The following is a 24,041-nucleotide window of genomic DNA, read 5'->3' on the forward strand; positions in this document are numbered from 1 at the left end:
GGAGCAAAATCCCATGTTTGGGAGCCAAGTTAAACTAAAGACTTCACAGAGCAGCGTTCTAAGATTTCATGTCAGCAGAGACAGATAATGCACCATGGGTGCGCCTGATGAAGGAGTCTGTCTCTACCAGAGACAGTACCAGACACAGACAATTACCGTCCTAAGCAGAACCAGGACCCTAAAGCTTTAACCTGCCATGCTAAAACAAATCGCTATAAATCTAAAGCCAAGCCCCAGTTACCTCAGGCTGGACTTCCAAGACTTCAAAGAACACCTGACCAAGAATCCTAGACATCCATCTGAAGCAAATCAAGATTTTATTCCATTCACTTATGAAACATGTCCAACATACAAAATTAGTTCTAGTGTCATCCCCGATCACAAATAAATAAATAAATAAAAACTATTATCATATATATAAAGCAAATACTGAACCATACAAATATATTTAAGCAAGTCAAATAAGTCACAGAACCAGCTGAGTAAACAGTACAAATGGGTTTCACAGTTTAGGGATTTTTGAGAGATGATTGTGTATATTCTAGTGCATGAGTGTAAATGATACATAATTGTGCCGTGTCATCCTTCAGGGTGCCTTTCATGTCCAGAGCTGAGTGAAAATCAAGACCTGCCCTGTATTAGATATTAATGGTAAAATGAATCACCAGAACAAATGTGATGATTGTCCCCAAGTGTTTGTGGCCGCTTTGATGAGAAATGCATCCAATGGACTGTTTTCAAAAGACACTGAATGGCATTGTCTTGTTGAAGTAAATGAAACTGACTCATAGTGCTCTTTTGCTTTTGGATCCAGCTCTTCAGAGTATAGCCAATATAGTGGTCAGATTCCATTAGATTTTAAGCCATAAATGTATCATAAGAGAGCAGGGCTCCATGGTATCACTGCACTGCCTGCATTATAATTAAAAGAATGAATACCATTTTTGTTTTTATATAACAAACTGTATTCGAGAGGATGACTTCATCATTGGATGTTGTGGGAGAAAATTTTATTTTACTATTTTGTTTAATGTTTTTGTCATTTTATTATTTTGTAATTCTATCCATATTTAGGTTTCATATTTAGAGTTTTATTATTAACTAATTATGGTACTTCAACTTATTTTATTTCAACTGGCGAGGCAACATTTCTAATTTTCATTTAAGTTTTTGTAGGTTTCATTTTCTTTTACATTAAATATTTATATTTTATTTGAACTTTATTTCAATTTATTTAACTTGCTGTTAATAAAAACTATTTTTTATAGTTTTATATTAAAATAACAACACTGGTCGGAGAGAGTCATTTCGTCACACTGATATTTAAGTCTTTTGTTTTGCACAGTTACACAATGCACACTTTATAAGATGAGCGAATAACATCAGTGTCATGGCTTAAAAAAATAGGTCTGATTAGAATGACAGGATTTATTTCTAACATTGATTGCTGTAGTATTCCTTACAGTAATAGTTATTCAAAAGATTCAAAGCAAGCATAGAACCAGTGTGAAACATTGATAGCTTCGCTCAGGTTTAAGGCCTGTTGCAAACAGATACAGTATAGCTTAGATATGGCCATTAAGGCTGTGTGGCTTTACTGTATATGAGCAATAAGAGCAAAGGCAACAGTACATGGGACGGGCTGAGATGAGTTAAATCACATCACAGACTGCCTGAAGAACAGCCTGAGGGACTTCGCGTGTAGAGATAATAACAGCTTTTGAAAAGCCTAAGCCATACCAGAGAAGGACAAATTGAGGGTCATGGGTCATTTTATACAAAAAATGCAGATCTGAATCAAGTAAGTGTTTAATTTGTCAGCTAAAAGTTGATGGCTTTATTAATCAAAATTATGTAATTAATAACTCACCCTCATGTCGTTCCAAACCCGTAAGACATCCGTTCAATCTTAGTTTTTGCTATTTTTGGACCAAAATTTATTTTCGATGCTTCAAAAAATTCTAACTGACCCTCTGATGTCACATGGACTACTTTGATGATGTTTTTCTTACCTTTCTGGACATGGACAGTATACCGTACACACAGCTTCAATGGAGGGACTGAGAGCTCTCGGACTAAATCTAAAATATCTTAAACTGTGTTCCGAAGATGAACTGAGGTCTTACGGGTTTGAAACAACATGAGGTTGAGTTATTAATGACATAATTTTGATTATTGGGTGAACTTACCCTTTAAGTAAACTAAAAATCATATGACATCATTGTAATCCTGATAAATACTTTGCACTGTTTAGATGAATTATGTCTAAACTATATCATATACTTCCACTTAACAAAGACCATGGTAGGTATTTGTTGTTGTCCTTGATGGATTTATGTTTACTTTCTTATCACTATAAACGTAATTCAAGCTTCAACACCCAGTACTGGCTTTAGAAATTGAAACGATGTACACATTAAATGAAAGCCTGTATAATATAAGTGGAAATGAGTAGTGCAGTGTAGTTCATGTACAGTTTCCACATTATCTGTATGTGATTAATATGGGGGAAAAGGAGTAAGATTTATTTATGAGTCCTAAGGTTTTGGTATTGGGACTTTCCAGAAATCCATGCATAATCTGAAACATAAAAGACATGACTAACAAACAGGATTAGGCCATAGTTCAGTTAGGACATTTAAGTATCTTTTTTAAACGTGGCTTAGAAAAAAACATTACGGGTGTGCATCTTGAGACAAATCAATAGTACTAACATATTTTAAGATATGTGAGTGTAAGTTTTACTGTTAAAACAGAACATAAAGGCATTTTAGTCTGGGACTTAAGCCTCGTCTGTGAAACCAGTGAATTGTCAACACCAGGGGCCATATTCACAAAACATTTAAGGCTAAAAGTAGCTCATAACTTTAATTGGAAATTTAGGAGAAAATCTGAAAAATAATGGGCTTGTCAGTACTAAATATAACACTCCTTCATTTACATACTTAAATCTGTGAAACGTTAGGAGAAGTGAAGATGACGCCCAAGTCACTAAGATCCAGTCACAAACTATCCTGAAATGACTGTTGAAACATTTTAGAAACGTTTGGTGATAATGAGTTTTTTAAAAGGTGTCGTCTTAATCGTCTTAGTGTTTTTGCGACTTTCAAAAAAAAAGAGAAAAAAAAGAAAATAAATAATTGAGAGAGACTGATAACAGTAGTCAGAAGAGAGAAAGATGTCAAATTTACCATCCCTCCCATAGACAATGCATTAAAAATACCCTCGCAGTAGCTTTAACTGTTTTTTGTAATTTGATGCAAAGGTGATCTATACAAAGAATAGTGCTAGTAATGTACATACATTTAAAAAAATAAATACAAATATGAAAAACTTTCGAGGATTTATGATGCTGATGACCATTAAACGTGTCATCACAGTCTTGTGAAAAGGGTCTATTTAGAAGAACTCTTAGTGGTAAGAAAAGTTTTTGTGAATACCGGCCCTGGGCTGCGTTCAGCCCCGACAAAACTGTGCAAAACGCTTTTTAAATGGAAACGGTGGTGCATTCTTTTTGTTCATTTTGAAGAATTTTCGTAGCCTGATGAAACCGGTATAAATACATCCCAATCGGGATTTGTGGAAACTGTGGTTCCTAATTATTGTGATCCAACTTTTGCCTCGCATTTCAGGATAAAAAGACAGACATTTCAGGTGAAGGATAATGCACTTCTTACCTCCGAGACTTGTGTTATGCTCTATGCCCTCATTATTTTATTATATGTATTAGGCTTATCATTATCACTGTTGTTGTGCTGCTATTGTAATATTTACCATTATAAAATCAGAGGAGTACAGAAAAGTTTATGAAAGTGTCACTCCACAATACAATAGCAAATTATATAAATATGTGTAGTATTTTTGTTACATTATTAATCAGTGTCTAGCACGCCTTCCTAAGGAAAGGATATGAGCCAGAAGACAATGCAATTACTAAATGATATTTAGACAGACTTAAAGAAGTTCCAGATCTATAGGGGAGCGCGGGGCACAAAGTAACACTTTTTGACTTTCATAGTTTGTGTACATCCACATGGGGTTCAGAATATATATATATATATATATATATATATATATATATATATATATATATATATATATATATATATATATATATATATATATATATATATATCCACAGTAATTTTACACTTGTCTAGTATGTTACTTTGTTTCATAATTAGAGTGTATACGTTTTTCTTTATCTACCCTCAAATAAATGTAAGTGAAATGTGACAACATGCCCCGTTGGTGGGGTACAATGTAACATCTGAGGGGCACGTTGTAATATGACTATATGACAGGTTAAAATGTTATCTGATCGAATGAAAAAAATATGCATGGCAAACTAAAATATTATTTATTAATAAAATACCCCCCCCCCCCCCCCCCAAATAAGAAAATGGCGTTTTTTGAGAATTAAAAATTATCTGATACATTTACACATTGCAATCGATGTTTGGAGGACCAACATAAATTAGAAAAAAATGCTTTACATGTCTTGAAATAATAATTTCTAAACATTAAATTGACTAAACATTGACTGTGAGTCTTTATTCACCTGTTTCTAGTTGTTTCTCATTAAATTCATTAAAGTAAATAGTGTAAATTACATCGCTAATGTCACAGAATAGCACATTGTAACGCAGTGTTAAAACGTCATCTGCGCAAGTGGAATTTAAAACTGGTTCTTCTGCTAGTTATGAAAGCATTAAAAAACGATCTGAACTGATGAATAACAGATTGGATACTTTTGTTTTGTATTTTTGCACACAATTTATTCTATATAATATTGATATGGTAACTAATAAATATTGTAAATTTTGTTATACTAGCATGTGTGGAAATATTCAAGTCTATGGTTTCAACCAGAGCCGTTAAATGTGTTTTTCAACGGCTCTGGTTTCAACTAACCCCACTTTACTTTGTGCCCCGCGCTCCCCTAACGTTACTTGTGCTCTTATTATTTTTGTTATTTTGCTTTTTATGTAAATGAACTTGTCCAAACAATATATTTGCTCTTGTGTACTTATTTTGATGTTAATTACATTGTGCGCGACCTGTCTAATACCGCGTGGTGTGTGTGCGTGTGTTAGTGTCATGGCACATTAACTGTAATTCACCCGCCGAGCATCAGGCGCCGCTGTTTGAATCCTGCGGCTTCACGAGAGTCGCTCTGAGGACTTTACCGACACAAAACAAAGAGCGGACTGGTCAAGCACTGAGCTGACTGAACCATCAGCTTTACTTTAAATTATGGGCAAAAAGCACAAGAAACACAAATCGGAGAAGCACACATACAACGGTAGGTCACTCACGATTTATTCCCTATGTAGGAGAATATTTCACTATAGACTGAAATCCTGCGTTAAGTTACGTCATGAACTCAGTTGAGCTATGAAGCAGCACTCAGACTCTAATGCTGTCAGATATTACATGTGCACAACGTGATGTCAATACAGAAAATGTTCTGGTTTATATAGAATAATAGGCTTAAGTTATGTGTTTTCTCATTCGCTTGCTAGCAGCTGTTTTGCTCCGGAAAACTAGCAGCTGTTCATCAAAACATCCATAATTTCCGCAAATTGCTTAAATCTAAATGCAGATTAAAGTGCATTGGGCATCACCAGTTGTAATAAACGATATTAATAAAAAAAGTCATTTTGACTTCTGTTTGTAATTCGCTTTGGATAAAAGCGTCTGCTAAACGCCTAAATGTAAATGTTCTGTGGGTTTATAAGAGAGGATATTTCAGACTCTGACACATGCAGTAGTGTATGAGAAGAATGGATCTTCTCAAATGAGGGAACTAATTGTTAGGTCTAAAAACGATGACAAAAATAATATATTAATGTTCTCCTAGTTTGAAAAGCAAGACAAATAGAAACGGGATATAAGTTACTATGTGTACAAACCAGATCCAGTGTATAGCCATGGTAATGAATGGGACGGTATTTCAATATTATATTATATTTGTGTCCTAAATTGTGTCTGGCCTTTCAGAGCGTCCACTGAAGCTGGTGTTGAAAGTGGCTGGGAATGAAGTCACCACGGGCAGCCCTAGCCTCCAGAGTGTTTACAACGACTCCGTAGATTACGACAAACACAAAGACAAGAAAAAGAAGAAGAAAAAGAAGGATGAGAAGGACAGAGCCAGTCCTCCAGTGTCACCAGTTGACAAAAAGAAAAAGGTGGGATATCAATACGGTGTTTTTGTGCTTTACTTTTGATGTTTACTTGCCAGCTACATCCTAATCAATGTTATGTGTGTCTTACAGATGACCAAAAAAAGGAAGGGCCCAGACTCTGTGGATCCAGACTGGGATAAGCAGAGCAGAACTCCTGCTCGCTCCAGTGTGTCCCAGGACAAGCCCCTCACTCCATCACTTGCCAAAATGGAAGGTAGAGCTGCGCACCCTTTCATGGTTTAGAACTGATCTGTTTTAATGATGTTGTTTTGAGGGATTGAGTGCTGATTATTTGTCGTTTATGGCTTTTGTAACTCAGAAAAAGAGCAGACGCCTCTACAGGAAGCTCTGAGTCAGCTCATCCGACAACTCCAGAGGTACGATTAAACATTGCTGACCTGTGGACAGTTTGTGTTTAGACAGATTGTGGATTTATACATAACTACTGTGCACTTACAATCAATGGTTTTAGGGTTGGTCATTTTTAGTATTTTTGAAATGAGTCTCTTTGATCAAAAACTGAGTAAAAACAGCAATATTGTGAAATAATATTACATTGTAAAGTAACTCACAAGATCCTTCAGAAATCATTCTAATATACTGATTTGGTGCTCAATAAACATTTATTATTATTATCAATGTGGAAAAATTTTGTGCTCCCTTTTTTGCGGAGAAAATTATATAAATTTTATTGAGGATTCTTTGGTGAACAGAAATTTTATAGCTCATAGCTTTACAACTATAAATCATTTGTACCATTACTTTTTGATCAATTTATTGCATCCTTGGTGAAAAGAAGCATTCATTTCTTAAAAAAAAAAACTTAAAAAAAAAAAAACTTTCCTAAACTTTTGAATGTTAGTGTATAATTTTGAAACCGTTCTCTTGCACAATTTACACAACACCTCTGATTCTGGATCAATTGTTTTTATATGTGCATCTTATTGGACCTGTGTTGTGGGGTCATATTCCTTTAGTGTATGTATGATCATAATCCTGTCTATAATTTCTGTGAATGAAAGCCGAACGCTGCTGTTTGCTGTGTATTTCAGGAAGGACCCAAGTGCATTCTTCTCATTTCCTGTGACTGACCTGATCGCTCCAGGATACTCTCTCATTATAAAGAGACCCATGGACTTCAGCACTATGAAGGAGAAAGTGAAGAAGGAGCAATACCAGTCACTTGAGGAGCTCAAGGTAATATAATCATCACAACTGTTAACAGGACACGGACAGTAGCTGAATGATTGAATATGCCAGCTGCCTTAATTTGCCTTAGAACATTTGAATATTGATGAAGGTAATTTAGACGAAAATACAGCTTGTTTATTTTGACAAATGGATGACACTGCTGTACTGTTCTCCCAACAGCTGGATTTCAAACTGATGTGTGAGAATGCTATGATCTACAACAAACCAGAGTCGATTTATTACAAAGCCGCAAAGAAACTCCTTCACTCTGGCATGAAGATCTTGAGCAAGGTGAGTTGGAAAAAACCTGAACTTGTATTTCATTTAGAAAGTGTCTGTAGGTATGGTTTGTGAAACTAAACTTGTTTTAACACCAGAGGGCAGTGGTGTGCTGTGTGTGATATGACGTAGGTTATACCCATTCAGATCCATCAACTGGAAGATGACTATGTGTGTGCTCTTAGGAGAGACTGGAGAGTTTAAAACAGAGCATAGAGTTTATGGCTGGCCTGCAGACGTCCAGCAGTCATTCAGCAGAGGACGGAGAGGATGAGGGCGGGACGCCAGACCCTGCCAAAGAGAACTCCTCTGTTATGGACACAAGTGACAACTCCCAATCACCCCGTGTAGGCAGCAAAGATACACCAAGGTATGAATCATATGTGTCCGTTTTTTACTTATTATCTAGGACTAGTTTGTCTAGAACAGGGGTGACCAAACATGTTTATGGAGGGCCTCTAAGGCCCTGTCCACATGAATGCGGTTATTTTTAAAACCACAGCTTTTTCTACGCTGCTTGGCCGTTCGTCCATACGCAAATGCAGTGCCGGGTCACTGAAACCGAACATTTTTGAAAACTCCTGCCATGGTGAGGATTTTCAGAAACTCCGGTTGCAGTGTTTATCGCCACCTGTTGGTTTGGCATGCACTTGACACTCCATCATAGTGTGCATTTGTGTTTTCATGTGGACGGAGATTTATTTAAAAACGGAAGAAGGAAAAACTCTGTTTATTAAAAATACCTGCGTATGTGTGAACATGGCCTAACCTGCAGAGTTTAACTCCAAGTCTAATTGAACACACCTGCACCAGCTGAACAAGAGCTTCAGACTCACTAGAAACTTCCAGGCAGATGTGTGTTGGAGCTAAACCCTGTCAAATAAATTGCTAATTATTTTTTTTTATTCAATGTTCTTGGTGTGAATCACTTATCAAAGGTAATTTGAGTTGAGGGTTTAGAAATTTGTATTTTTTTCTGAGGAAGATTTCCTTAAATAATTAAATCATTAAAATATTAATCACAGGCAGGATATAAAACACTTGCCAATTGCCTAATGGGAATAAAATTGGCTTTTGTCAGTTGTTACTTGTGTAACTTCAACATAATACACTATTTTAAGACAGAAATTCTGTTGATCTAAGTGACGTGAGCAAAATGTAAAAACATCTGTCTCAACGTGTGTCTTACGACACCGTTTACTTCAGAGGAAAATGTAGACATTCTCAAGAAAACATTCAAGAGTACATTCTCTTTTTCTCCTGAACTCAATGTGGAAACACATTTCTGAAACAGTCCCTGCGTTAGGACACTGAAACAAATGTTTTATATTTTGATGTGTGCAGTGGAGACTGGATCAGAATCTGATGCTGCAAGAAACTATGATCTGTCCCGTTTGTCACAACTAAAGAAAAACAAATCATCATATTAGAACGATTTCTTAAGGATCATGTGACACTGAAGACTGGAGTAATAGCTGCTGAAAATTCAGCTCTTTCACAGGAATAAACTATTGAAGACATTATAATAATTCATTTTAATCATTTAAATGCTGCAGTGGTGAAAAATAGAAAGTTCTTTCAAAAAAAAAAAAAAATTCAGTCCCTAATCATAGATATTAATTGTCCGCCATTAAAGTGAGTTGATTCCAGTCATTATTTATCCTGGTAGCCTATCATATCTGCCTGGAAAAAGGAGCGTGACTGTACATAAAAGAGTGATCCAGTCAGTAAAATGATTCAAATTAATAATCGAATGGTTCCTTTCACCATTTGTTGAGGTGTTCTAACTGTGCAGCAATTCACAATAGCTTTGTAGCTGCATTCAGGGCTTCTGCTGCTGTACTCGAGCCAGTGAGACATTGCAGGATGTTGCCGGGGTGTTCATGGGCTTTCTTGTTTTACTCTCTGTTTTTGTTGCTTGCCTAATGCCTAAGTAAATCAGCTTGGCTGTTGCTGTGACCAAGAGTCTTGGAATTCTTAAACATGTTGTTACTTGTAGGCCATCTGTAGCGCACGAGCTACACACTCTTTAAACACACACACTTTGTCGCTTTTCAAGGAGGATGTATCCTCTTCCTGCACACTACTCCACTGGGTCAGGTAGCGGCTGGAGAACAGGCCCTTAAGGACCACACATTGACCTATTATCACATTATTTTATCATTTATCCAATCACTGCTCTGAATTTAGAGTTTATTAGGCCTGGAATCATTTCAGAAATTATGTGGCTCATATGTGGGGGATTTAATCACTTTGAAGGGGGTACTACTGATGACACGAATATATCCAGAATTGCATCATAGTTTGCAATGTTTGTGTAGAAGGGACAGTAAGGATGATGCTCAGAAGAGCCAAGCGGAGAAGGACCTGGAGGAGATCAAGAAGATCGTTGAGGAGTCTGGAGGGAAACTCTCAAACAGAAGCCTGCAGTGTAAGGTAAGTGTACAAGACCAGATAGGATGAATTGTGTTCTTGTACATCCCTCAAATGTGAGATCGTTCACTGAGGATGTCAGATAACAGTTGATGAAAGGACACTTTTCTTTGGGCTTCTTTTTTTTTTCATTTTATTTTTATGAGCAGCTGGAGTTTGAGAGAAGGAAGACTGATGGTTCAACTACTCTGGGCATTCTGAACCCCGCTGACTTGAGCGCTGGAGGTTTGTGACGATGGGAGTTGAAGAAAACAAGCAAATGTATGTTGTACAGTACATGTGTACAGTTCATCATGTTTCCATGTTAGACCCAGGATACTGCCCAGTTAAATTGGGCATGATGGGAGGTAGACTGCAGACTGGAATCAACACCCTTCAGGGTTTCAAAGAGGACAAGAGAAACATGGTCACTCCAGGTATAGCGTGTGTGTGTATGTGTATGTATGTATATATATATGTGTATGTATGTATATATATATATATATATATATATATATATATATATTAACTCTCCATTCGTTTTCCAACCAGTTGAATCTCACTTCTGTGTATCAGTCTCAACCGTTCTATTAAAACCAGTACTCATATTCGTTTTCCTGGAAAAGAAACCTCATGCAAAAACTGTCTCTCTCTTCTGTGGCCTTACAGTCATTCATGTGGACAAGATCATGGGAAGGGTGCGATACTATCTCTGTTTGAATACCCAGTGTTCAACTGCCAGAGGAATGTAATATTATCTAATTGTTCCAAGGAAAATAGAAATGGGATAGGTCAAAATCACTGCTGAATCATCGGACTTTAGTTTCTACTCATCTGTATCTTTTATCTGTCAGTTTCAAGTTCGTTTTATTTATATAGCACATTTAAAAGCAGCAAGCACAGCTGAGAAAAGTGCTGAACAAACAAAGACATAGAACACATGATTCATGTCATAAACTCAGAATAAATTAAAAGTTTTAAATAAGTTAAGCCAAAGTTTTGAACTTAATTCTCAGATGCACAGGTTACCAATGCAGTGATTTCAAAATTGGAGTAACGTGATATTTATATATACATATTTATTATACATATTATATTATTATATTTACATATTTATGTTGTCCTTTGACAAATTTACTAGGGGTGTTTTGTACTAATTGGAGACGAGCGATGGAGGATTTAGAAATGCCAAGATAAAGAGAGTTTCAGTAGTCCAAGGGAGATGTAATGCGTGCATGGATCGCAATCTCCAAAGTTTTCACAGAGAGAAAAGATTTCATTTTGGAGTGAAGGTGTAGCTGAAAAAAAAAACACATTTATTTGTTTATCAGATTTAAGACTCTGATCCCAGAAGACACCTAGGTTCTTAACACAGGAAGAAGTAAAAGGAGCAATGAAGTCCAGGTCGATACTTCTGCTCCCTGAATTTTCACTAGGGCCAAAGACTATAACCTCAGTTTTTGATTCATCCAGTCATGCAAAAAGAGATTCCAGAGCAGCATGTTTATTTCATTTCAAAGATAGATAAATTTGGGTATCATAGATGAAGATGAAGAAGTGCTGCAAGACAGTTCTGGTGGGGAGAGTATGCTCTTATGTGTGTTTACCATGGCATACTGACAATGGCACTGTGCAGAAGATGGATGAGGTATAAAGAAAGAGAAGGTGAAACAGCGCGCACAGGAAAGCGATTGCAGGCTTTCGCAAGTGTCAGCTAACTGCGTGATTGCCCGCAAACAACCCTCCCCCCTAATCTCGCTCAACGTGATATGTGTGAGATTGCTCAAATCCCCTCTCCTTCATCCTTTCGCTGAACTTGCATTTTTAATGCGTCTTCTCCAGACTGTTAACTCAAAAGGTGCAGTGCTTTCCGCAGAGTCGGATCGAGGTCGGGTCATATTCACACCTTTAACGAACCATACCAGAATTTGTTTGGATCTGAACTGAGACCACCTTTCCAGCTGGGTCCTGGTTCGGTTGTTTGATATGCGCCAGAGTGCGATTGCTGTATTCACACCTGCCAAAAACATCCGCACCAAAGGGGGAAACAAACCAGAGTTAATTTCAGTCAAACAAAAAAAGACAGGTGTGAATACACCTTTATTTATAAAATTTTTGGTTCGAATGGCAGCCATGGTTTGTTGGTCCTTGGTACTTGTAATCTTTTTGTTTGTTTATCCTGTCTTAAGCAATATTTTTTCGATCAGCTTTACTAGGAACGAACTACTGGACATCAGAAATAGCACACCAAATAACTTTCTGCCATCATTTGAGCAATCAGATGTTTTTCTGGACATTTTAGTCAGAGGATCTGCGTTCCTATACAAGCTCTCCAGGCGACGCAAGGGAGGGAAGCGTTCAATTCAGACAATGCGGATTTAGGACAGCGCTGCAGAGCATTCATCCGGCGGATCTCTGCTCCCTAGCAAATAAATCAGAGGAACTACTACTCCTTAACTCCTGAACTTAGCCGAGGAAAAGGCATAAAAAATAATACAGGCTTATGATCTGAGAGCAAAGTATCAAGAACCTGAGTATCAGTAAAAGAAAAACTGTAAGAAAGAACCAAGTCCAAAGTATGTCCGTGAGTATGTGTAGGATCTTTTAACCCACAGAATCATACTGAATGAATCAATAATACTGAGAAACTCCATTTCCAGAGGTTTAGACTGACAGTACACATGTATATTAAAATCATCTAGCAGAAGAATATTGTTGTATTTTGTCATACAATCACCCATAAAAGCATTATCCTTTTTTTATCAGCTGTCAGTGGTTTCTTATTTTTCATATTTTTACTCTGATTATTAGACTTCTGTGTGCCAATTTTTTCAGACCATGCTACTGATACGAATAATACCTCAAAACATTAAGTAATAGGCAGACAAATATCACAGCCTTTCATTTAAGGAGTAAGAACATTTAGATTTGAGGTGGGTTTCATTTTTGGGGGACTAGTCAAAAACTGCACTGCTCTGGTAACCTCTCATCCTGCTGAGTTTTCCATTTTTCATCCTTTCACATTCTCAAAATGTAAAACTCTTGTTGTTTGAAAAAAAAATATGATAAAAAACGAAGGTTTGAGTCTTTTTAAAGAATTGTACAATGCAGCTTCAGAAGTGGAGTGGGCAGAGCATTAGCTTGACACTACTTTACTACTTCTTTTATAGTTCTTAAAGCGGGAACTGGGATTTTGAGACCAGGAAATTTAATTTAGAAAAATCTTAAAAAGCCATTTTTTTTAAATGAATATAATTCATGCCAAGCTCTAAATTATTTTATCAGGTAGAAATATTTTTTTTTAATCTTTATTCCTTATCCAGTACATTGTGAACAGTTATGAAGAAGAGTGGGAACCCTGAAGAACATTCCACTCCTAAAACGTTTGAACTTATGCATTTCAGTTTCATAATTTTAATTAGAATTATTTTAACTAAGAGTGCCCATAAAATTAAAACACATTTTAGAAACAAAACTAGGGCTAAGGAGCCTCGTGTGGACTTTAGGGGGACTTGAAGTCAATAGTTTTAGACTGTGTTCAGTCCTTCCTCTCAGTCTTAACTGCTTGCTTTGGAAGTTACTTGACAGAAATGTTCTTAAAAATATAACTGCTATTTCAGTCTGAAGCTCATTGGATCTGTAAAAATCTCCTCATGCCCCTCTCTCTCTCATTGCAGTTGCTTATATGAATTATGGCCCATTCAGCTCATATGCACCTACATATGACTCCAGTTTTGCCAATATCAGCAAAGAGGACTCTGATCTCATTTACTCCTTCTATGGAGAGGACAACAGTCAACCAGAATCTGAAAGGTGCGTGCATAGAATCAGACATATGATGAAATAAATCCATTGATCAGTTTTAGATGACTAAGTGGTTTTTGCACTAAGCCACACGCATTTGTGCGGCCATGTGAACCTCTCAATCAATAAAGCCCTGATTCACACCCTTCCACTGTTCCCCTTGGGTTCCACAAATGTAATCTGGATGTGTTTCTGTGTAGCATTGCAGATTACCTGGCTAAATCCAAGGAACACATGAGCAGGTTGGCAGATAATGTCTTGGATGCTTTGACCAGTGGAGAGCACTCAAGACAACTGAAAGAGACCGAAACCGTAAGAAACCTCGCTACACTCATTCATCAAATACCAATAAATCCATGGCAAAATAAATGCATGATGATATACCACTAAAATGATATACTGTATAATATCCATTTTGAATTTCTTTTCAACTGGGCAGCTTACTCTTTGATTGTTTTTGTTCTTCTCAGAATAGTCTAACCATGGAGGAGCCTGCGGAGAAAGTAGACACAACTGATGATGCTGAGGTAAAATGCTCTTATGTCCTCAGAAAATAACATTTCAAATGCCTATAAGTGCATACTAGTGTGTATAGCTCACTTGAGTGGAAGCGAAGACAAAAACCTGCTATTTAAAGGCAGCGTAAGGACTGCAAGCTCTCTGCTCTGCAGCAGCTGTGTCAACAACACCAACCACACTAATGGAAAGAGTATTTGCCCAGACACACACAAATACCGCCTCCCCTTACCCTTGGAGTTTTTGACTTCCTCCTTCACTCACAATAATCTGTGTGAGGGTGCTGATGACATAGAGGGAAAGGTAAGCACGAGTAGTCTATGAACATACATTAGTCTTTGTGTAGAAAGCCGTCTTTGACTGTGGTTCTGCTAACATGCTTGGTCAGGGTGCTGCTACTGTTCAACACTGTGTTTAGCAGTCCAGATTTCAGATATAGCATAGGTTATAACTATGTATCATCCACTAGCGAAGTCCGTTGGGTTGAAGGAGAACAACAAGCATTTTATAGAGTGATTCTCAACCAGATGTACTTGTATCTAAGCTGGTTCCTTGGGGTACCTGGAAGGATGTTTGTGCTTTGGAAAAGCTGAAAGAGAATATCTATGAAAATAATAAAGTCAGTACAATTACAATAACCAATAACTCACAATAATATAAGCACCTTCCATGCACTTGATGGACTTCTTTGTCCAACAGTAAACCGTACTCGGTTACTAAACGTAACCTCGGTTCTCTCTAGAAGAGCGAACGAGTACTGCGTCTTAGCTTAAGACGCTACGGGAAAAGTCTCTTTTCACGAAATACTGAAGCAAAAAATTATCCTTAATTTTGTGTTTTTGTAAAGCGCATTTGCAGCAGTACACAGCCATAGGCGAGACGGCTCGTTCACTCATTGGCTTGTTCTGCGGCAACTGCACAGCCTATCGAACGCAGGTTGATGCAACTTCTTGCCACTTCCCGCCGAAACGGGTGTGGCCCAACCTATAAAAGGAGCTCAAAGGCTGACTCCCCTGATTTATTTCATCGCCGAAGCGAACCAGAGTGAATCGTATGCGAGGCAGAGAACGCAGTACTCGTTCGCTCTTCTAGAGAGAACCGAGGTTACGTTTAGTAACCGAGTACGTTCTCTTACGAGAGCTCTCTCGTACTGCGTCTTAGCTTAAGACGCTACGGGAACCCAATGTAAAACGCCGTGTGCGCAGGGATCACACCAATAAACCTGAAGCAACGCCCAGGATTTACAGTGCACAGTCACCTGAGGGACTCACAGAGAGTCCAGGACAGAAAGGGGGAAAGCTCTCCGTCCCATATCTAGCAGCATCCATAGATGCGGCAATACGACATCACACAGCCGAGGCAAGGCCTGACCAATGTGGCAATGCGGGTCTTACGCAATACTATCCATATAACAGTCGGCAGCGCATAGCGCTCGTGAACTCAGAATTCCCCTCAGGGCCCTGATTCGACTATACCGACAGCAGCCTTGCTTGCAAGGCGGGAACCTCCAGGTTATAGAACCTGATAAATGTAGACGGCGAGGCCCAACCTGCCGCCATACATATTTCCTGCAAGGAGATCCCAGTAGACCACGACCATGACGAGGCGACGCCTCTTGTGGAGTGTGCTCTGACGCCCAACGGGCACTGAAGGCCCCTGGAAGCGTAAGCTAACGCTATGGCGTCAACTATCCATCTGGATAGAGTCTATCTTGAAACAGCCATTCCCTTGGAACGTCCACCGAACGAGACAAACAGCTGCTCCATCTGCCGAAAGGCAACAGAGCGAGACACATAAGCTCTTAAAACCCTGACAGGGCAAAGAAGACTCGAGTCTCTATCCTCTCCTGACACCGGCAGGGCAGACAGGGCAATAACCTGAGCCCGAAATGGTGTGTTGAGGGATTTCGGCACATAACCGTGCCTAGGTTTGAGTATGACCCTTGAGTCATTGGGCCCAAACTCCAAGCACGACTGGCTCACCGAGAGTGCGTGCAAATCACCCACACGCTTCACCGAAGCGAGAGCCAACAAGAATACTGTCTTGAACGACAGATGCTGAAGGCTAACCGATTGGATAGGCTCAAAAGGGGGACCCTTCAAGGCCTCCAAAACCGCCGCGAGGTCCCACATAGGGACTGACGGAGGTCTGGGAGGATTCAGCCTCCTAGCTCCTCTGAGGAACCGGATGACTAAATCATTCCTTCCTATTAACTGACCGAGCGCCGTTTCAGAAAACGCCGCGATGGCCGCCACATAAACTTTGAGCGTGGATGGGGCTCCACCCTTATCCAACAGCTCCTGTAGGAAGGAGAGGACCTCCGTCACCTCACAACTAAGGGGTGAATAACCTCGAGCTGTGCACCAGCTGGAGAACACCGACCACTTCGAGGCATACAGACGTCGTGTCGACGGAGCTCTAGCCTGAGTGATGGTATTTAGCACTCCCACTGCGAGATCAGCGGGTAACCGTTGAGCGCCCACACATGGAGGGACCACAACTCCGGTTGAGGGTGCCAAATCGAGCCCCTGGCCTGCGAGAGGAGGTCCCTCCTCAATGGTACCGGCCACGGGGCGATATCTGCTAACTTCATCAAATCTGGGAACCATGGTTGGTTCATCCAAAGAGGTGCTACAAGCAGTATTGAACATCTCGTTTCTCTCACCCGTTCCATCACCTGCGGAAGGAGGGAGACGGGAGGGAAAGCATAAAGCGGGCAGCACGGCCATTCCCGTGACAGCGCGCTTTCGTTCTTGGAAAAGAACGCAGGGCAGTGAGCGTTTTCGTGGGACGCGAAGAGGTCCACCTCCGCCCTGCCAAATCTCTCCCACAACAGCCGGACTGTTTGCGGGTGTAGAGACCATTCGCCCGTAGGAACATTGCCTCTGGACAGCCTGTCTGGACCCAGATTCTGTAGCCCAGGCACATGCACTGCCCTCAGCGAACGCACGTTGCGCTGAGCCCAAACCAGGAGGCGTTCCGCTAGCCTGTACAGGTTTCAGGACCCGAGGCCGCCCATTTATGTAGGACACCACAGACATGTTGTCCGAACGGACTAAGACGTGGTGATCCTTGATTTGGGGACAAAAGCGCATCAGCGCGTTCTCCACTGCCAGCATTTCTAGACAGTTGATATGATGGAGCTTTTCCCGTTCTGACCATAGGCCAAAGGACGGTCTGCCCTCGAGCAGCGCTCCCCATCCCGAAGTGGAGGCGTCCGTCGACACCATCTTCACATTCGGGGAAGTCCCCAGGCTTACACCTGATCGGTACCAGCCGTTCGCTGTCCAAGGTGCCAGAGCTGTGACACAGCTCTGATTGACCTTGAGATGCCGCCGGCCAGACGCCCACACTTTGCGCGGCACCCGCGTCTTCAGCCAGAACTGCAGGGGGCGCATGCGGAGCAGGCCCAGCTGCAGAGCCGGAGATGCTGAGGCCATGAGGCCCAGCATCTTCTGACAGTGTTTGAGCGACACGGTCGCGCCGCAGCGGAAAGAACTCGCTGTGCGCTGAATGCCCATCACGCGCTGTGGTGACAGCCGTGCCGTCATGGAACACGAGTTCAGAACTATACCCAGAAACAGAATCCTCTGACTGGGGTTCAGCGAACTCTTCGCCCAATTGACACTGAGGCCGAGCTTCTCGATGTGATCGAGTAAAACGGCCCTGTGGTCCACGAGCTCCGCTCGTGATCGGGCCAGAACCAGCCAGTCATCCAAATAATCCAGCACTCGCATGCCTCTGAGTCTGAGAGGAGCGAGAGCTGCATCCATGCACCTCGTAAACTTACGAGGAGCCACGGAGGACTGTAAACTGGTATGCCTGGCCCTCGAAGGCGAATCTCAAATATCGCCTGTGGTTTGACGCTATCTGTATTTGAAAATACGCGTCCCTCAGATCTATTGACATGAACCAGTCCCCTCTGCGAATCTGCGCGAGGAGTTTCCTGGTCGTAAGCATTTTGAAACTGCGTTTCATCAATGCCTTGTTCAGCTGTCTTAGATCCAGTATGGGCCTGAGACCCCCGTCTCTCTTGGGCACCAGAAAGTATCTGCTGTACAGCCCCCCCTCGCTTTGAGCTTGAGACACAGGCTCTACAGCCCCTTTGCTCAACAGTTTTGATATTTCGGCCCGAAGTATGTGTGCTACTTCTGTTTTGACCGTAGTTTCGACGCGCGCTGAAAAGCGCGGAGGGCGTCGAAATAAACTGTAGCGAGTAGCCTCTCTTTATAATGCCTAGCACCCAATCCGAAACCCCTGGAAGCGCTGACCATGCATCTGCATGAATGGCTAAGGGCTGGATGCGAAGTGCGCTCTGGGCAACGACTGGGCAACGGCGGCGCTCGGGTGTGCTGCGCATTTGAGGCGGGGACCGCGCTGATCACAGCGGGCAGATCGCTCCTCCTCGACCCCGTCCCGGCGCTTAACCGAATGGGGGAAGGCTGAGCAGGCCCCGTGGGACTCGATATGTCTGCGAGTAACTGTGGGCTGCATATGTGCACATTAACCACTTTCAACTCGCTGTCTGCCTGTGCAGAGCGTACGTGCACGGGCCTCGTTTTTACAGAAGCCACGTGCCGTATGTGACATAGTGTATGTGGGCACTGGGGAGTGGGCACGTTTACTATGCGGCGCGCTCGACCGATCTGTGTCGATCTTATGTGTGCGAGCCCTGTGTGCAGGGCTGTGCTTACATGTGGAGATGGGCACTAAGGAGTGGGCATCGTCACTGCATTTATAGCACCATCGGCCGTGGCCGGATGAGCGTGCACGGGTTTTGTTTTTACAGAAACCACATGACGCGTGTGACATAGTAATTGTGGGCACTGAGGGATGGGCACGCTTACTATGCAGTGTGCGCGATCGACTTGAGTCACTTTTATGTGCGCAGGCCCTGTGTGTAGTGATTGTGGGCACTGAGGAGTGGGCACGTCTACTATGCTTTTATGGGCGCGAGCCCTGTGTGAAGGGCTGTGCTTATATGTGGAGATGGGCACTGAGCAGTGGGCATCGTCACTACATTTACAGCACCATCGGCCGTGGCCGGGACACCAGAAATTACACCTTTTTCGGGAAATATCTGGGTAGCCGTGATAACGGTCTTTGTGTGCAGGCAAGCGGGCAACCGTACAGGCTTGCGCATTGCAAAATACGCTGAAACAGTCACAATCTCTGGAACTGAAACAGCGGCGCGCTTAGGTGAGAGCCCGGCCACAGCGGAACTCGTACACCGGCGCTTCGATGAAGCAGCCATCGTGTGTAGTGCAGACGCAGCGTCATGCAGCATGCATAGATGGCTTCCCTAGGATGGCTTCGGGGCTCCCGGCCTCACCGTAATCCTCTGCCGCGGTCCCCGTGGCGCGGGGCGACGGCCGGTAGAGCGAGAAGCGAGAGCGGCTTGGGTGAGAGCTCGGCCACAGCGGAACTCGTACACCTGCGCTTCGATGAAGCAGCCATCGCGAGTAGTGCAGCCGCAGCGTCACACAGCAGGCTTTAGATGGCAACACCGCTTTTGCCGCCGTCCAGCAGAGGGCAGACAAAGGTGCGTCGCTATCGCCTGTTCCACCGGCGGAAGTGACTGGTAGTTCCTGTTTTTTTTTTTTTTTAGCATCATCAGTGTGGAGAATGCTAGTGAGACAGACGAACGAGTTCGTGCTGAATATGGAGCGTTCCAAGCCTTCGCCACCTCTTCGTGAAGCTCAGGAAGAAATGAGGCGGGCTTTGAGAAGTACGCTCATCCGAAAGGGAAATACCATCCAGCCGGGAACGAGAGGGGGGGCGCTGGTGCAAACTACTCGCGGCCGAGACTTGTCGCGGCCAACGCGAGCATTCGCCCCGGCTCCTTCTCGATGTCAGCTCATCTGCTGGGCTTCTGAGCAGAAGGCGCGAGATCCTCGGAGCTCGCCCAGCCCTCACTGCCCGAAGCTAGCAGAGAGCGCGTTTCCTCTTCCCCCGACGCGGCCCTGAGATCGACTTCCTCGGACGACGCGCCGGCAAACAGCGGGCGCTGCCCACCGGGAAGCGATGCAGGGGGGGCCGGTGAAGCAGGGCGAACCGGCGAGCTCGGTTGAGCTGAAGACGGTTCCGGAATCCGCTGGAAGTGATGCTTTTACGGCGCCTCAGCGCAGCGGAGAATGCAGGCTCAGAGAAAAAGGCCAGGCGAGTCCTCAGAGTCACCATGGCAACAGCTCGCAGTGGGGGCATCTGCCGTCAGCGAGCGCTGCATGATCTTCACCCAGGCAGGAGACACAGATGACGTACCGGTCTCCCTCGCTGAGTGGGGCTCTGACGAGCCTTAGGAAAGCATCTTAAAAAAGACGCGAGCTCTTTTACGAGTGTGTGTCGCAGGGCGAACACACACACACATAAAGAACAGCCGGATATAACAGAATTGAAAGGATATAGGCGCCGGATAGCGCAGCAGGAACGGTAGTGGAAGGCGGCGATGCCAGCAGCTTCAGAATGGCTCGTCCTGCTGATGTGCTTTCTCAGACGGCGCTTGCTTCCTCCGTGATCCAGCGATGCGTGAGCTTCGCTGAAGAGATGAAAAATCAGGTGAGTCAGCCTTTTCGAGCTCCTTTTATAGGTTGGGCCACACCCGTTTCGGCGGGAAGTGGCAAGAAGGGCGCGAAGCGCCCTTATTGGTCTGATGTTGCATCAACCTGCGCTCGATAGGCTGTGCAGTTGCCGCAGAACAAGCCAATGAGCGAACGAGCCGTCTCGCCTATGGCTGTGTACTGCTGCAAATGCGCTTTACAAAAATACAAAATTAAGGATAATTTTTTGCTTCAGTATTTCGTGAAAAGAGACTTTTCCCGTAGCGTCTTAAGCTAAGACGCAGTACGAGAGAGCTCTCGTAAGAGAACTACAGATATACTACCCTTCAAAAGTTTAGGGTGATTTTTTTTTTCTCCTAAGAAATTGGAACATTGGTCATAAAAGCCACTAATAGCATTTCTAATGTTATAAAAGATTTCTATTTCAAATAAATGCTGTTCTTTTGAGCTTTCTATAAAATGCATTATGGTTTCCACAAAACTATTAATCTGCTCTTTTCAGCATTGAGAATAAAAGGACATGTTTCTTAAGCATAAAATCAGCATATTAGTCAGTGGCATGATTTGACTTGAGGTGTTTACACTGAAGTCTTCTCACAAGTGTTTTGGACACATTTCTGTTTTGGCCATGCAGGTTGTTGTGTCAGAGCCCAGCAGCGCTGATAGTGTGATGGCTCTTGGTGCTTTGGGTTTAAATCCTGACCTGCTTCCTGAGAGCTTTGACTCAGAAGGTAAAAAAAAAATCCCATTATTTATATGTTTAGTTTAAAATATGGATCATAAATCTCTCTTAGTCATTTTACATATGATCAAACCCTATGGAAATCAAGGCCCCACGTGTTTTTTTTTCTGAAGTTTATTAATGAACCGTTTTCTAGAGACACATCTTTCATGTCTGTTATGCTGAATGAATTCATAATGATCCTCCTCCCTCAGCTGTTGAATGGAAAGCATCACATCAAAAACACATGTGAGTCCTTTTCCACCTATTAAACAGACTGATTAATCTCTTCCTCCATTAGAAGCAGAGCATTTCCAGCAGAAGCTGGATGAGACGACAGTGTTGCTGAAGGAGCTGCAGAGGGTTCAGAAAGAGAGACTGAGCGCTAAACAGCCGCCAAACATCATCTGCCTACTGGCTCCTACTGCTAAAGAGCTGCAGCTTGGTACACACACACACACACACACACACACACACACACACACACACAAAAAACACCGGTTTACTGCTCTCACTCTTCCAGATACTAGAGATACTAGATCTTCCAAACACTGGAAGAGATGTTTTTTTTCCTGCCTCATGAGCTTTTAATTTTTTCTTACTCAAGATGTTTTAGTCAGTATTGTTGTACATTAACGGACCTGTGGGTTTCAGCAGCTTTCAAAAGCAGATATATTTTGTACAGTTTAGATTACTTCTAACCCCCACCTTCCTTCTTGCAGCGGAGAAAGTTACGGGTAACCTGACCCAGCTGACCAGTCAGGTGACTCCTGGTGACGTGTGCAGTGTGTACGGTATCAGAAAGGCCATGGGGATCTCGCTACCTAACCACACTGCACAGGATTCGTTCATACGTCTGACCACAGGTAACATTAAGCACATGAAATATTTAACACCTTCAGCTTACTGTTTCACAAGTTTTGTTTGCGAAATAACTTTAAATGGCAGTGCATATAAAACTTTAAAAAACGTATCTTCTCATGAATTGACAGTATAATGAGTGTAAATGTGTTTTGTGTGTTTCAGTGGGAGATATAACTGAACCCATGGAGGGAGTGTGTTGAGATCCTCCATCACTGCAGTCGATCAGTTCTGCTTTTCCCATGTCATCCCAAATGGTGCTGTTTCTAATTGACTTGTTTCATTAAATAAACATCTTTTTTTTTTAAGCATTTTGTGTTTCCATTCTTAAGTTTAAGAAAATTAATATTAGAAAGTAATACAGAAATAAAACGTTCGTTTAAAGGAATAGTTCAATCAAAACTGAAAATTTACTCATCCTTATGTTTCGGCACACAAATAAAGATATTTTCTCATCGTTTTCGTCTTTAGTCCACACAGCCAAAACGTTAATACGTTCGAAAAAAGATGCTGTTAAATTTAAGAATCTATGAATCGAGCGGTCCACTCAAGTCTTCTGAAGAGCACATTTAATTTAGGATTTTAATCACATCGAAGCACATACATAAAGCTTTTCAGGTAGTAAATGGAAGCTGAAATATGCTTGTGACATGTCAGAACAAACCTCATTGGGTCTCGTGCATCAAAAATGTTTCGTTTCCATATACCATATCTGATGTGCTCTATGTATGTGTGTTTATCAATGTTTATACTTTGTTGAAGATGGGTGTTGGACTTCTGGCTTTGTTATGAGGGTGAGTAAATGACAGTCAGAGAGTAGCATTTGTAAAGGTCTGAATAAAATACTAAACGGTTGAAAAATTCTAGATTTAACATGAGAACAGTTTGCAGCGCTTTGTGCTATCTGCTAGATTCACAAATCCCATCATGCTTTGGAATAATTATGTGTAAACCTTGCAGCACTGGGAAATGATGATTCATGTTTCATAATGACCTGTTGAGATTTGCTACCATTTTAAGGCAACAAGTTATAAATCTGTGCTAAATGAACTTGCTATTTGAACAATACAGTCTCATTCTACAGAAGGTCCAGTGTGAGTGAGTGAAGTGACATTCGGCCAAGTATGGTGACCCATACTCAGAATTTGTGCTCTGCATTTAACCCATCCAAAGTGCACACACACAGAGCAGTGAACACACACACACACACACTGTGAGCACACACCCGGAGCAGTGGGCAGCCATTTATGCTGCGGCGCCCGGGGAGCAGTTGGGGGTTCGATGCCTTGCTCAAGGGCACCTAAGTCGTGGTATTGAGGGTGGTGAGAGAACTGTACATGCACTCCCCCCACCCACAATTCCTGCCGGCCCGGGACTCGAACCCACAACCCTTCGATTGGGAGCCCGATTCTCTAACCACCAGGCCACGACTTCCCCCTAGTGTGTGTGACCTCTGACATACAGGACATACAGTTTCTCTCATCAATTTGGCAAAATTCTAGACAGGAAGCA

General features: G+C 42.1%; 1 protein-coding gene across 1 annotated transcript; it reads left to right on the plus strand.

Moving 5' to 3' along the window:
• The first annotated feature begins 5,143 nt into the window (after positions 1-5,143).
• On the plus strand, positions 5,144-22,837 carry LOC132106701 (bromodomain-containing protein 7-like). Its single transcript, XM_059512626.1, has 17 exons — positions 5,144-5,305; positions 6,004-6,191; positions 6,279-6,402; positions 6,508-6,565; positions 7,241-7,385; positions 7,560-7,670; positions 7,844-8,028; positions 9,980-10,094; positions 10,241-10,316; positions 10,400-10,507; positions 13,748-13,883; positions 14,075-14,186; positions 14,345-14,401; positions 21,582-21,678; positions 21,970-22,113; positions 22,391-22,534; positions 22,695-22,837. Exons 1-17 carry the CDS (start codon positions 5,257-5,259, stop codon positions 22,730-22,732), a joined length of 1,887 nt encoding a protein of 628 aa, XP_059368609.1. The 5' UTR covers positions 5,144-5,256; the 3' UTR covers positions 22,733-22,837.
• The last annotated feature ends 1,204 nt before the right edge of the window (positions 22,838-24,041 follow it).

Source organism: Carassius carassius, chromosome 2, assembly GCF_963082965.1.
Source record: "Carassius carassius chromosome 2, fCarCar2.1, whole genome shotgun sequence".
NCBI lineage: Eukaryota > Metazoa > Chordata > Actinopteri > Cypriniformes > Cyprinidae > Carassius > Carassius carassius.